The sequence below is a fragment of the Nyctereutes procyonoides genome, unplaced genomic scaffold (assembly GCF_905146905.1).
Source record: "Nyctereutes procyonoides isolate TBG_1078 unplaced genomic scaffold, NYPRO_anot_genome, whole genome shotgun sequence".
In the NCBI taxonomy this organism is placed as follows: Eukaryota; Metazoa; Chordata; class Mammalia; order Carnivora; family Canidae; genus Nyctereutes; species Nyctereutes procyonoides.
Genome location: NW_026575042.1, coordinates 32,183,277 through 32,198,636, shown reverse-complemented (window position 1 = coordinate 32,198,636; position 15,360 = coordinate 32,183,277). Strand labels below are relative to the sequence as shown.

The window sequence follows — 15,360 nt, the reverse complement described above, 5'->3', positions numbered from 1 at the left end:
CAGAGAAAAAGAGTATGCCTAGGTTTCAACAATGGTAACTGAAAAAAGTACACAAACCCTGTGTACCAAAGGAGGAAATGTTAGCTAAATGATAATAATGCTGCTGCTTGGGTTTTAGCTGCTTTGCAAATAGCATCAAAGTAGGGTAAGCAACTCTAATAATAGCCATAAAATAAAATAGCTTATTTCCATTGAGTGTTTCCTGTATGCCAAACTGCATTCTAAATAGTATTATGACAGGTGCTATACCCTTGACAACACGGTGAGGAAGACACCAATACTCTACCTATTTTATGGATGAGAAAATGAAGACACAGAGAAGCCATAGCACTTGCCCCACATCACACAGCTGGCAAACAGCAAAGCGGGACTTGAACCCAGGCACGCTCTTAACAATTAGGCTAATACTCCTCATTTGGAAGATAACAAAAATCGCACTCAAAATAATCCAGACTTGAAAGAGCACTATGCATAGGTCCAAAAGACACATTTCTGAAGTCACACTCATCAGTGCAGGAAGAAAAAAAAAGATGCAAATAGGCAGCATTTCCCAAAGGGACAAACAAAACCCCTGGATGTGTGGTGGCCAAACATCTGGTAGGAGCTAGAGCATGAGGACTGCAACCCCAGTAAACCATCAACAGTATCCCAGGCACAGGAGAAGATCCATCACATTTCCACTGAACCGTGCTCTTAGGTGAGGGTCACACGTTTCCTTCTGGCTACGACACCACATCTTGAGAGCTTTTTTGATAAATGTGGGAGATTCAGAAAAGGCCAGCTCAGACGGTGGAGTTTAGGACATCATGTGCTTTGGGGAATAGACAACATAACAGGTGTTTAGCCTAAAGTAGGCGACTCAGGAAGGATGAGGAAGTTGTCCTTAAACACTGTAGTTGCTGGCCTGCAGAACATTGGTCCTCAGTGGCCGACCAATGGGGAGGAGGAGAAGAAGGCAGGCCCCAACCCAAGGGCCAGAAGGCTCCTCACTGATGGATGATGGCTGCTTGGCAATGGAACAGAGCTGTCCTGCAAAATCTATCAGCTGTCTGTCATCAGAATATTCAGGTTGTTGGAGAGAGAGGTTGACACTGAGGACAGATTTGGATGGCAGGACCTTGAAGGCGGCTCCGAATGTTAACAATCTGTGACTCCAGACACCCTCATGATGAAAAGCCACAACAGAAATGTAGCGTGTCCCTGGCTGTCAGCTTAAAACTTTGAGCTCTCTGATGCCTCCTAAGGGTTAGACCCACTCAGGTCAACAACTGTGAAAGGAAATTGTAGATGATAGAAGTGTGGAAGTGTGTTTACAAAGGCAGAGCTGACCCTTCTGGAAATGGCAGCGACAGTTATAAATAGCTTTCGCTGGTTGTCACAGTCCCTCAAATCTGCACCCAAGTGGATGAACCAGTCAAATCCAGGCATCTGGCATGACGGCTTGCCCTACAACTCTTGTTCATCTGTGACCCTTATCAGGATTTTACCTCAAGGAAAACACAGCCTTCCTCCCTCACAAAAACACAGATGATGTAACTTCATGGGCAACATGGATCACGTATCAGAGTAAAATTAAGTAGTCCTTTACCTATAGAATGGGATACACAGCGTATCTCTTCCTGAAGCCCTGATGGCCCAGTCAGTTAAGCACCTGCCTTTGGCTCAGGTCATGATTTCTAGGTCATGATTACATCGGGGTCCCTGCTCAATAGGGAGTCTGCTTCTCTCTCTCTCTCTTTCTCTCTGTCCCTCCCCACTGCTCATTCTCTCTCTCTCTCTCAAATCTTAAAAAAAAAAAAAAAAAAAAAAAAAAAAGATCATCCCCAAAGTGGGCATGTAGACAAGCAAGCAGTCCCCAGTTGATGAGCTATGACTCAGGTGGCATGTCTGTGATTCGGGGGGACCTCCCTACCCTGTCGGTCTGCAGGGACAACCATAAAGGTTTTCTCCTGGCTTAGTTCCTGCTGAGTGGGGTGGAAGACCAGCCGAGTAATGAGCTCATCACCCATTTATATTCTCTCCCTGCCCAACTCTCTGAGCTGGGGTGAATGAGCCCCACCATTCAATTTCTTTTTGCCTCAGTTACTCTCTCAGCCCTCCCTGAGCCCACTCTAATCAGGCCACGCTCCCTGACCTCTACCCTCTTCCATCTCTCATCATTGCCTGCAGCCCCGCATTAGCTGGGGCTAATGTGCCCTGGGGGTCTCCACACTGCTCTAACCACCCAAAAGTGAGAATGATGCAAACACTGGGCCAGGACAAGTGGGGGGTGTTCTGAGAACTAGTGAGACCCTCCCTCAAAACACACAACCACTGATGCATATTCACACATGCACACTCATATTACACCCCACCCCTGCTCTTCCACATGCAGGTATTTACAGTCTCTGTCCCTCTTTCTCCAGCCTGATATACAGGGCACAAATGGGGAGGGGGAGGCCCCATGGTTCTAGTCTGCAGACATTCACTTGATGGCCTTTCTCCCCCAGGAGCCAGAAAGCAGAGGACAGAGAAACAACCTTATTCTAAAGCGATGTTCTCAAAATTTAGCATGCTTCAGAATCACCTAGAGGGCTTGTTAAAAACTAGGATCGCTGTCTCCCCCACACCTCTACTTCCTGAGTTTCTCATTCAGCGGGCCTAGGGAGGGGTTGAGAATTTTATCTCTAACTAGTTCCTGTGTGGTGTTGAGGCTGCTTGCCCAGGGACTGCATTTAAACACCACTGCTGTAAAGAAAAAAACATCACAGGAGATCTTGAAGAGCGTGGTCCAGCAGGCCTCAAGGCTGGTCGGAGAAGGTTTATGAGCCTATGTCCTCACAGACTTTTCACAGTGGCCCAAAGACCATCAGGCCTGGCTGCAGAGGAACTTCCTTCTTTTTCTGCCATCCCAAGGCCCTCCCCGCCCTCTGGGGCCTGGTGTCCTCCTCCAATCCACCCAGCCTGCCAGGGAAGACCAGGGTCTGGGCAGTGCCACACTGGGCAGTCCATAACCCCTGTGTCCCAGGGACCACCCTGCTGCCCTGGGATGGTTGGGATAAAAGAGAGGAAGGAGTACCTTAAAGGTAAAGCAGGAGCTTAGGAGAGACAAACTGGCGTGTGCCGAGATGGCAGAGGGAAGAATGGATTCCTATCTTTCTCTGGGGGTGGTTGATTCAAGACTGAAAGCAGATCACCATTGCCATGGCCATCTGCAGCAATGTCCTAAGAGCTGCCAAATTTTAGCTCTCACTGAGTGTGAGTTCATGGCATTGGAGGCAGGCAGACCCAAGCTTTCACCTCGGGTCTTCACTGACCTCCGTCTGGTAATTCTCACAAGCTCCTGACATTGAGTTCCATCATGCCCAGTCCCCTCCTATAAGGAGCTCCTGCTCTCACAGGCTGTGCTGGGCACCAGGGCACACCGCTGGGATCCACACCCGGAGCCCCTGCTTCACCACTCAGCTTCCCGGCCTCCACCCGTGAGTCAGGAGGTGGGTCAAGGTGGTCACCAGGCGACCCCAGAGGGCTCTCGTGAGGGCATGGCAGATGGGCCCAGAGGATGAAACTACGATCTCCGAAGCCCCTTCATTACATTTCTATGATCTAAATCTGCAGAGGGAAACCCACTGGCATTTGAAGCAGAAATAAAGAAACAAAGACAAGCACTAGCTTGTCTCTGTGATCCATCAAAGTTTCTTCCATGGGGGTGACAGAAAAAAAGGGTTTTGTGGTCAGAAATGTAACCAGGAAATTATTTTTACACCAGTCCTTCTGCATAGTTTTTCACAGACCGCAATTTTATAAGGCATAATTATCTATTTTCACCTGCCTCATAAATTCCTCCTTTCCATTTTGTTCCCCAGCAAACTAGAAATTATTTAAAACCAAAGATGTGCATTTAGGTGCTTGGTTTCACCCTGCCGTGCACTTTCTTCTGCTCTCCTGCCTGCTCCTCTCTCTGCTGACCGTGTCACACTTGCTGTGCCATCAGACCCTCTTGTGAGTAGAAGCATGTCTGACCCTGAGAGCTTGAACCAGTCTCTGCTCCCTGAGGACTGAAAGCCACTCTTGCTGGCCACCTCTCCTGCCCAGCTTCTCGGCCCCTGGGGCAGCTGGCGTCTGGGATGCTGGGTCTGTGGTCTGTATCTCCCTCCTTCTCCCACAATGCATCTGCTCCCACGGGGGCTGTCACTTCTTTGTTTCCATCAGGCCCAGGTGACTGTGTGGTCTGGGGCCACACCACAGATTCTTCTGTGATGCCCAGTGCACTTGGATTCTCCCTAAGAATGTCGCTTTATTCTTAGAGCTCCAACATCCCAGCAGGCTGGAAGCTTCCCTATCTGCTGTAATCTTCACACTTTCCAGGGATGTAACCAAAGCAAGTTCTAACATCAATTGAGAGTTTACTATGAACCGGGCATTGTGCCAAAGACTCTATAAAACTATTTTGCTTAATCCCAGTAGAGGTGTGAGGATGATGGATAAGGAAGAAGGGAGGTATGTGTCCATAGAGTAGTATCAAGAACATCATACGCTAGGGTACAGGGCCCACTGTGCCCCCTCCTCTGACTTCATTCAGAGCCCCTACCACTGCTTGTGACACTGTGTTGGGGTGTACCCAAGTCCCTGCCGAGTCCATGAACCTCATCAAGGACAATGTTGGACACCCAAGGCTACCAGGGACTCTCAGAGGTCAAGGGGATTCTAAGCTTTCCCAGGAGAATAAGAAGAAAATGAAGAAATGCCCACATAAGGCTACAAAAGCTATCGTGCACTCTAAATGTTTAGATTAATTGAGAATAAATTAACACTATAAAATTACTATGACTATATACATGCTGGTCCCAGGAGACTAACAGGATTCACACACACACACACAAAAAAAATACTAATTTTAATGCACGATAGATATTTTAGCCTTGTAAAAGAGCACATTTTAAATCATAATATTCCTGATAAAACCTTCAATATTGCCAGTGAATGAGTAGAACTGGTGATAGAATCACATTTAAAGATGATGGTGAAAGGCCAAGTCTGAGGCCTTTCCAGACTTCAAGGTCTGGGCTCTCGGGCACTCCCAACACTGTTCCCTTTCCCTGACAGCCACCTAGACATTGCAGATACCCACTGAAGGACAGAGCTCCCCCTTAGCTGGGTCTTCCCTATGCCTGCTGGGCCACAATTGTTTCCTGGTTAGATGGATGGAGAACCACACTTGCAAAGTGAACAAGCACTTGCACCCTCCCCAACCCAACTGCCCTCTCCCGGGCTGGGCTGGGCTCATGCCTGGCTGCCTTGCTTCACCCAAGGAACTAGTCAGGGCCCCCAAGGCTATAGTGCAAGGCCATGCCTGGCCTCAAAAGCTCCAGATATGCTCCTTATATCTGAAAAATTATTTACTGTGGTGATGTGCGATGCCTTTTTAAAAGAACAGATGGCACCTCCAATTAGAATGCTTTAAAAGGAAACCCTAATGAGATTATAAAAGCCAACAAATTGACTTTTTCATACAGTACTTTCCTGGCATACAATAAATCAAATATATAATGAGGCTCAATAAAATAATAGGTTTATTTACACTTGTTTTGCCTACTATTGTGCTGTGGCCCAGCCTGGCCTCTGGGTTCCTCATCAAGTGCTTGATCCTGCAGGCCAGGACTAGGGGCTGAAAGATGCATCCATGAGCTGACCTGGGGTCTGACCATCACAGACAACTGTGGCTTTGATTTGGCAATTTCTGGTCTGACCCTAGTGTTCTATATCTGGGGGCATAAGAGCACAAAACCATGGAAAGGGTGTGGGGACGCATACAAGTCTGATATTCATCCCCTCTCTGGACGAGGTGGGGAGATTTTAGTGGGGCCACAGGGGGTGAGAAAAGTGTGCCTGCTTCCAAAGCTAGCTGGACCAGAGATGGGAGAGAAAAAAATCCCCGTGGGGTATGATTTTAATGAGGTGAACTTAGGATATGGGTAGATGGAGAAGAATGAGGGTCTGCAATGTGCAGACTGAAAACTTTGGGATATTGCTATTTATTCCAGGAATTGGTCCTATTGGTTCAAGCACATCAGGTGAGATGGTTGGAAGATAAGGATTGAGAGGTGGATGGAGAGGTGCCGTATAGGCGGGGAAGACAGCTCACATTGGCATTCTGAGCATTTGGTCATTGGCCTATCATCTGTGTAGGTGACCTTATGCAGGGGCTAGATGGATTTACAGGGTGTGTCTGCTGAAGTGGGAAGCTGGGGACCCAGGCTTCTATTTCCATGAGTTGATCTGCAGAGACAGCCTGACCAGCAAGACAGAGCTCATGGCAGAAGCAAATGGGAATTTTTTCAGAAGGGAAGCTGTGAGACCCTGGACATATGCTTTGGCACTCATGGAGACTAGTCTTTGGTATGAACATCTAGGCAGCAGTGATTCAGATTCTAAAGAAGTCCATTAAATGGACTTCACATGCTCACAGAGACCATAGGGAACCTCAGGAATCAGTGGGGATGATACACCACAGGAAGACAGGGACTCCGGTCCGCAGAAACAGAATAATTTCTGTTCATATAAAGCACCAGAGAGGGAGGTCTGGGGAAAATCAGCTTACAAGAGGAGGAGCTTTTTCTCAGTCCAAATCTATAAGCATTGATTGATCTCAGAATCTTGATCTAGAAGACACTTCCATTTCCTCTTCTTTCCCCTTACATACACTGCAAGGCCAGAATTAAGAAATTCTTCTATTCAGACCTGAATCATTTTTTCTGTCCATCAAACTGCAAGTGTGTACAAAACATTCCCTCTGTGCCCTTCTATCTTGGTGGTTGGAGGGAGGGATTTGGTTCAAAGAGGTGATGGGAAGTCTAGGGAGTCAGGCAACAGCATCTAATGCAGAAGAAAGTTGTAGCATAACTAGAGGCTGACCTGGAACACTGACTTCCAAATATGAGAATACTTAAACAAAGCATTTTTGTTTCAGAACTACAACACTGAGGAGAGCCAGAGCAAGCTCTCTAAAGCACAGCGCAGAGAGAGTTAGTGCTTTCTATTTCCCCATGATTTTGGGAGAGAATATTGGGACAAAATTCTCCTCTCCCTGATTCCCACCCAGGGAGTGGATTTGCCCCCCATCCACTTCTGGCAAGATGACTGCCCTTCCCTCTACAATAGAGAATGTGAGAGCAGTGAAGTGGATGCATTAGCCCCAGACCCTAGAATTTCTGCCTCAGAGATGCATGCTGCAGCCAGGACTCTGATCTTATCATCTGGCGAGGGGATAGGTGCTGCACCATACTGGGCACTGGAAGGGACACAGGGAGAATGAACACATGGTCCCAGCACACAAAGATCTTCCTTTGGTAACTGAGAAGGGAAAATTACAAAATAATTGAGCAATTAATAAAATTAATAGACGTTGAGAAAAGCTTGGTCACTGAGATATAGGAATTGTGGTGAAAATAGAGAATACTGTCAGCTGGAAGGACCAAGGGAGCTTCTTGGAGGAGGTGACTAGGAACTGTTGCATTAGCCTAGTGGATCTTGACTTTGCACTCAAGAACTCTTGAGGATGGGGTGCCTGGATGGCTCAGTTCGTTGAGCATTTGCCTTTGGCTTAGGTCATAATTCCAGGGTCCTGGGTTCAAGCCCCAAGTTGGGCTCCCTGCTCAGTGGGGAATCTGTTTCTCCCTCTCCCTCTGCTCTTCCCCCTACTCATACTCTCTCTCTCTCTCTCTCTCTCTCTCTCTCTCTGTCAAATAAATGAAAACTCTTAAAAAAAAAAAGAACTCTCAAGGCTGTCATTTTTAACATCTGGTGGGCAGAAGCTGTCTTGTGTCGGTGGGAGGAACACTCTCCCATTTAGGAGGAGGAGTGTAGAAAAACATGATAATCTTGACCTTGTGCTATTAAACAGCCCAGGAGCTGTCCACTTCAGCACCACAACCAGCATTTCTCTTTTGTACTGCAACCCGGCATCTTAGTCTTTCCTGTCCCAGACCCGCCACTTGCACTGTCAGGGAACCAAACTCCACAGCCCAGAGTCCTTACTAGACACTTACTAGTGCATGCCACTTCTGGGGGGTCAAAGTCCGCTCGGTAATAGCCGGTCCGACAGGTACAGATGGGAGATGCCTCTGAAGGGGATCTGCTGTTGGAAGGGCAGTGGGAGCACCCCTCAGCTTCCTGGCTGGCCTTGAACATCCCGGCAGGGCAGGCTGGAACACAAAGAGACCATCTGAGAATTAATGAAAGAGTGGCAGTCAGAAGCCCTTCCTTGGATGTGGAAAACGAAAGATCCTGCCCCCCTGAAAAGAACAATGAGATACCTCCCTGCACAAAGTGAGCATTTCAGATTAGGGAAACCCCTATTTAACACTTCCAATTCTTTAAACATCCTTAGTGAAATATACCTTCCATGGTACCAATGTCCTCTCTCACTTGAACAATATGAATAATGATTCTTCCCTTTCAGGTGTGTCGAGAGATTTAATTGAGAAAATGAATCTAATGTGTAGCTCAGTGTCTGGGACATAAGTGCTTTATAAATGGTTATTCCCTCCCTCTTCCACCTGGTTAACAGCCAGGGCCTTACCCAGAACCACTCATTGAAAAAAATCTCACCTAATATCCTCAGATGGGAAGGGTTCCTTGTTTATAATGGACCAGACCCATGGTTCTTAAATGTCATGTTGCAACACTCATGAGGGTCACTGTAAGTTGTGTTAACAAGCACTTGTTACGAATGATAGTAAAGAACTGAAATTCATGAGTGATTCTCTAAAAAGAAATTAAAGTGATTTCAAGGTTACTGGCTTAACAATATCATTCTCCCTTAATTGCATTTTGAAATGCTTCGGGGGGTGTGATAAAAAAAAAAAAAGATGGTTTTGCAGGCAGTGCACCAGGGAATGTGTCATGCACTTGGTGTCATCTATCATGTATATGACAGTGGAGAATGTTGGGAATGCCTGGTACAGCCCGATGCCCACTAGAGGTACCCTCAGACATGAGGCATGTTTTTTTTTTAGTTCTCTGTGTGGTCTGCCTATGAGAAGCCATGCTCCAAAAAGTCTGGCTCCAGGCCATCCTTCAGACTTTCACCATGCTTCATCTACAGAGACCCTCTACTCCAGACATCTGGTCTCCTTCTTGCAGATTCCTCAAAAGACTGCTCCTGCCTGTCCTACTTCCTCACCATTACAGCTCTGGACTCTTCTTGTCCCTGGGAAACTTGCTCTGACTCATCCTCTTTGGAGACAGTAAAACTTACTGCATGGTTAACTCATTTGACATTCTCACTAATTCATCCAACAAACATTTATTGTGACTCTTCTGAGAATTCCATCCAGAGAATTTAGAGAACAGAGCCTACCCTCAAGGAGCTCTTGATCTAGTGTAGTCATACAATTATAATACAATGTGATTGTTGCTGTAACAGAAGTACCATTATAATGGTTTCTCCTTACACAAAGCTCATCTTATCAAATATATTGTTCCCTCTGGAAAGTATAGAATATTCTTTAATAATGGCAGTAGCCACTATCCATTAAACATTCTTGTTAAGTGCCTTGCATGCATTACTCTATGGGGTAGCTATTATTATATCTATTTTGCTAATGAGGAAATTGAGACATGGAGAGGTTAAAAAAGTTGCCCAGAATCACACAGTGGGAGAAATGATAGTGATGATATACATATAAACTATTTGAAAAATACCCACAGTTTTTCTATTAAAACAAGAAGGAAGGAGTATTTCCTAAGCTGGGAAAGTTTCCTCTGTCCTTTGCTCACTTGTAGTGAAGTACAGGATATCAATTACTCTGGAAATGCCCTCAGGGTAGGAGCTCATCTCCGATGTGAGGCAATTTCTGAAATGTAATGCTCTGGGATGGCATAACCCAAGTATTCCATGGAGTCCATGTTCTTTGGATTGTTAGCACCTGTCACCTACAAAAGGGTTCTGTGGCCAGATATTTGAAAATGTGTATTGAAAAAGCTAATCTCATTTTTATTACAGAATTTCTCAGAACTTCCAAAAAAAGAAATACAGAATTCTGTTTTCTCACCAAAAAGCCCTATTTTGTAGAGCATCCCCTGAATTCAAGTTCCATGAAATACACTAGCATAAATGTTATCGAGATGACCCAGTAAGGTTCTTAAAGATTCCTGGTTGCAACCCATGTAAAAATGGGCTAGTTGCTCGCCCATCTCAGCACATTCAAAAGAAATTTCTCAGTGGAGGAAAAAAATTACATTTTTACTAAAGACTCAACAAAATATCAGCAGTGTCTCTAAGTGGCAAACCCAAAGTAGCCTCAAATGTGGCTTACTGATCTATCTTTGCAAGCCCACTCAGGAAAGTCTCTCTGTCTTTCTCCTCTTCCCTTTCTTCTTTCCACATCTCTTCCTTGTCTCCTGTGAGAAGCATTTGATCCTTCCCATTGTAAATCACTCAGCATCGCTGGGCCATTCAGTTCTGGAGCTAAAGAACACAGAGAAAGGGATCTCTGGGTGGCGCAGCGGTTTGGTGCCTGCCTTTGGCCCAGGGCGCGATCCTGGAGGCCCAGGATCGAATCCCACGTCGGGCTCCCAGTGCATGGAGCCTGCTTCTCCCTCTGCCTATGTCTCTGCCTCTCTCTGTGACTATCATAAATAAATAAAAAATACCTTAAAAAAAAAAAAAAAAAAAGAACACAGAGAAATCCCAGGCTGCCCAAACACAGCAGAAGCCCGTTCCCTGGAAAGTGGGGGAGGAGAGCATGGTGAATCACAAGCATTCATTGGGTCCCTTGCTACACTGTAATTTCCTTAATGTATCAGTCCAAGAGGAACAAGGTGTTTTCACTTTCTTTCGAGCATTTAAAAGCCTACTTGCTTTACATTTAATAAGTTAACAGCATAAACAATCATCCTGATATCCACAAGTAGCAGAGGGCTTAGAAAGTGCCTTCCTTTGAGATTCCTGATGGAGGAAGCTCAGAACTGGGCGCCCTGAAGACTCTAGATGCTCTCAAGTCCACAAGGGGAGGAAATGAAGGAAAGCAGGTCTAAGACAAACTTTAGGGAAAAATGGTCAGAGAAAGGTTAGGGATAGAGGTCCCGAAGGGGTTGTGACTCCATCCTTTCCAGGACAGTGAACGCTGAGCAGTGATTAGACAGCCCTGGGTCCCATTCTTGGCTCTGCTCATTCCCAGCGAGGTGACCACTGGAAAGTTATGTAATGCCTTAGAGCCTCAATCTGTTTGTCTGTAAAAAGGATCTATAAAAAAAGAAACATACACTTCTCATAACTCCCACAGGTCATTAGAATTTAATAAACTCAAATATGAAAATGTACCCAGCATTAATAAATGCTAAATAATGCAAATTTCTTTCTACTTCTGCTTACACACTCCCTGTTGAAAAACAAGTTTTCTTCGAAAGAACTTTTAGAATTCAGGGTCAGAATATAAGTTTAGAGTCCCAAAGCAGACAAATCAATCTTGGAACCAAATGAAGACTGTGTTTCTGCACAGATTATTTCTGTTTTGTATAATGGTGAATCATTATATCTGTAAGATATATTTTACATGTAATTATAAAATGAATGAATCTTCTTAATAACCAGATGCCATAAGTTAACATTTTAATAAAACCTGTGTCTAAGCATCCCCTAATTTATAAAGAACCAACATTTCTAGGCAGCTATTAAACTTTTAGACTGTGACTTGTTAGCACACTTGAGCTATATTTTCCCATAGAATTAATGCTTTAAATAATGGTTAAAGTGCCAGACTAGTCCACAAAGCCTTTCTAACTCATCTTGTATCAGACACCACTAATAAGAAACAGACATTAACAACATTGTTATTTTACTAGAAATTTAACATAGAAAAATAAATAAGAAAATGATGTTGCCCCTTGAGAAAATGCAGCTTTAATTAGGGGTGATACATGGTGCTTCTGGGGAGATTCTAACAAAGAGTATTTAGGCCAAGGGAAACAAAAGCAAATGGTCTCAGCACAGATACGTCACCAGAGTATGGAGAGCAGCTGGGAGTAACACACAACGAAGAGTGGTGGGCACTCTGGCTGCGCGGGGATGGCACACCTGCCTATACGCTCTCTATATTCACAAAAATAATAATGCTATGATCAACTAAACAAGCACATATCCACACTTTCAGGTAATTTCGAGGTAGATAACACAGTTCTTAGCTTTAATATTATTAAAGCAAAACTCAGAGTTTTTAAATCCCTTAATATCAAAGTATGGTCAAGCACTATCACTATGGCTACACGAGCCCCTCACCCAACAAATGCTTAAGGAAGACCTGCCCAGGGCTAGGCACCTTGCTAGAAGGGCAGAGCACAGTGCAGGAGGTAGGGTGCAGGCATTGGGAAGCACCCTGCCAGGTCGGGGAGGCAGACAATGGAGATGAAAGCTGAATCCTGTACGGCATGATCCGTGTGACATTTATGTGTATGCAGGCTGAGAGGACTGGTCAGGCAGGACGTGCATCATGACGAGGATGTGTCATCATGAGATAAGGACCCTAAGAAGCATTTTCTTGTGGCAGCTAGGAGGTAAGTCTCAAGAGAGGCAAAAACAAAGCAAGGAGTAAGAAGTGGAAGAACAGGAAGGGAAATTAGGTCAGAGAGTGCCCAGCCCAGATCTCAGCCAGAAGGGTCTCATTATTGTTCCAGGAGGTGAGTGGGAAGGGAAGAGCCTCCTGCACCTGGCCGCTTATTGGCACAAGACCTTGGTCAGTGAGACACCTGGGAGCAGGAGGGCTGTAAGGTCGCCAGTACAGCCCAGCTGGCTTTGTTTCCTTAAGAAAAGGGGGCTTGCTTCCCTCCATTGCAAGTGATCACAGTTCAGACAGGTGATAAATGGAGCTTTTGGGTGGCACCTCCCCACACAGGCCTCTTTCCCCACCCCCAACTCTGGCAGACAGGAAGAGACAGGATCTGAGTGCCAGGTCCCTAAGCATGCGTGCATTTGCCATTCCCCAGGAAAAACACACAGCCTTTCTCTCCCCTTTCCAGTGACAAGGGACCGGTACATGTGACCTCTAGCTGATATCCGAAGGTCACCTTGAAACGCCCACCCAACTTCTCAGAGCCTCAACCATGTAACAAATGACCTGGTGCTTACAATGCTCTGGAGAAACCCCTCCCCTCCCGTCCCTGTGCGCGGGCTTCCAGTGACACTAAATCCATCACCTACAGTACTATTACTTTATAAAGAAACAGATTAAGTGTCTCATAAACAGTGCAGTGATTGAGATAATGGAAAGCGCCTCTCGTCCCCATCTGCAGCATCAGGTTATGAAGCATTTCCAAGCAGCCAGGAAAAGGAAATTAATAGAAGCAAGAGGGAATAACCACTTTTATGCAATTTCCTCAGGAGATAGTGGACCATCTAATCTTTATTGGGGCCCTTTAACCTGTCACTCAGCACTCAACGGAGCCTCTTTAGCTCCCATGATTTTCCCCGATATCCAATGAAGATAAAATGAAAACCTCCAAACATTATTTTATAATTTTCATACGTGGAGGGCGTGTATCGCCTCTACCCCTCCCCCCATCCACTGAAGCCTCAAAAAAAAAACAACATTTTTATGCAGCAGAAATGTGGGAGAGCTTAACTATTCCCAGTGCATGGTCCAGGGGGTCACAGCTACTCTGCAGGAAGGAAATCTCTCCTTGCATTTTAAATGTGATTCTTCCCTCCACCGCCGCCTTCTGTCCTTGCTTTCTTTTTAATAATCTGATTACTTCTCCTGATCTAATTTTTTTCCCCAAATGAGTTTGCAAAGGTTCATGCCAATGAATATTCATCCCCTGCTTAAGGACCGGGTGCCTTTTTCTGGAAGGCAGGTGCTGCTCGGCAGCTGGCTCAGGAGGTCTGCCAGCCTCGAGGGGTGACAGTGAGCTGGGCAAGGCACTAACTAGTTCCTAGCCAGGAAGAAAGGTTCACGGCCCTTAGCTCAGCTCTCTGCTCCTAAAACCTCCTCTTCCTCTCCACACTCTGGTCCAGCTCTGTAGGAAAGGCTGAGAGCTATGGGATGAGGGTGGGGGTGGCCGTAGGGGAGGGCTCCTGAAGCATGTGCTTCAGCTCTGCACAGCTCTCCCCAGAGGTCTTGTGGCCCCAGGTGGAGCCTGGTATTGGGAGTCATTCCTGTGGCCAAATGTCTCCAACACCTTCATATTATTGGTGGTTGACGCCATGGGTCACTGACTCCAGAACTCCAGGCATGAAGCTCCATGGCAGGGAGGTGGCACTGGCCCCCGTGCTGAGATTCCCCTGTCTACTCTTAACCAGCAAGCCTCTGCTTTTCCCAGAAATGGATCTCCCTGAACAATGCCAGAACATCCCAATGGAGCTAAACTGAAGCAAGGCAGGTCAGAGTGGGCTGTTTACTGAGAAAAACCCTGCACCAGGGTGGAGATGCCCCGGGCTGGAGGTCTTGAGGAGAGTGAAGGGGAGCCGGGAAGGATGCCTGGAGACGGTAGATATGGACAGACCTTGAAGGAAGAAAGCAGCTGAGGAAGAAATGGGAGGGTGGGGCAAAGGGAAAAGAATGTGCCTAGGAGGAGACAGCAGAGCTCTGGCTTGCCTGGGGCAGTCCTAGAGGTTGCTAGGAATGCAAACCATTTAAAGGGGCCGTGAAGGAGTTGGGCCCGGGCTCTTTCACGTCTATGACGTGCACACACTAAGCCAGATGGGTCTCCACTTGCTGCCTCCCTGGGCCAGGTGCCAGCTGTAATGGCCTGTGCAGAGGGGATATTTAGCTGTGTCACACACTTGTATCACTCTTGGTGACACTTGCTGAAATTGATGAATGCTGCAGGCACCACGACACAGACAAGACTGTAACTTCCCGTGCTATTAAGCTGCTCAGATGGCAGCAGCAGCAGTGGGCCTAGAATGCATCAATCAGCATGGAAGTTGTTAAAAAGGTGGGCTCGGGACGGGGACCTTTGCCTCGGTGAAATGGGAATGGGGAGGTCACTGGTAGGGAGTGAAGGATGACAAACAGAAGAGCAGTGTCCCAAGGGGGAGGGGCAGGCACTTAGCCCCTGGTCAGCAATGGCAGCTAGACACAGCACAGCCAAGGCCAGATCCAGATGTGGGAGGCTCTTCGGGCATCACAGCCTCTCCAAAGGGAGCTCAGAGCTGCATCCTATAATCTTGGCCCAAGGGCAGTGTGGTTAGAGAGTGGGAGTAGCCCTAAGGCAGACCCAGGTGTTTCCTACTGATCTAGGCAAGTGATTCTCCAGCTGTGATGTCCAGACCAATGGCAGCAGCATCCACTGGGAACTTGCAGAAATTCAGAGCCTCAGACCCCAGTGCAAACCTACTGAACCAGAAACTCCAGGGTGAGGCCCAAGGACCTGAGTGTTAGC

At 46.5% G+C, this 15,360-nt stretch overlaps 1 protein-coding gene across 1 annotated transcript in view; it reads right to left on the bottom strand.

Annotated features, from left to right (window-relative positions):
• Positions 1–15,360, bottom strand: part of EPHB1 (EPH receptor B1) — a 431,779-nt gene that overhangs the window by 131,457 nt on the left and 284,962 nt on the right. The window contains exon 4 of the mRNA XM_055321648.1: positions 8,028–8,183. Coding sequence (XP_055177623.1) covers positions 8,028–8,183 — 156 coding nt within the window. The remainder of the gene's footprint in view (positions 1–8,027; positions 8,184–15,360) is intronic.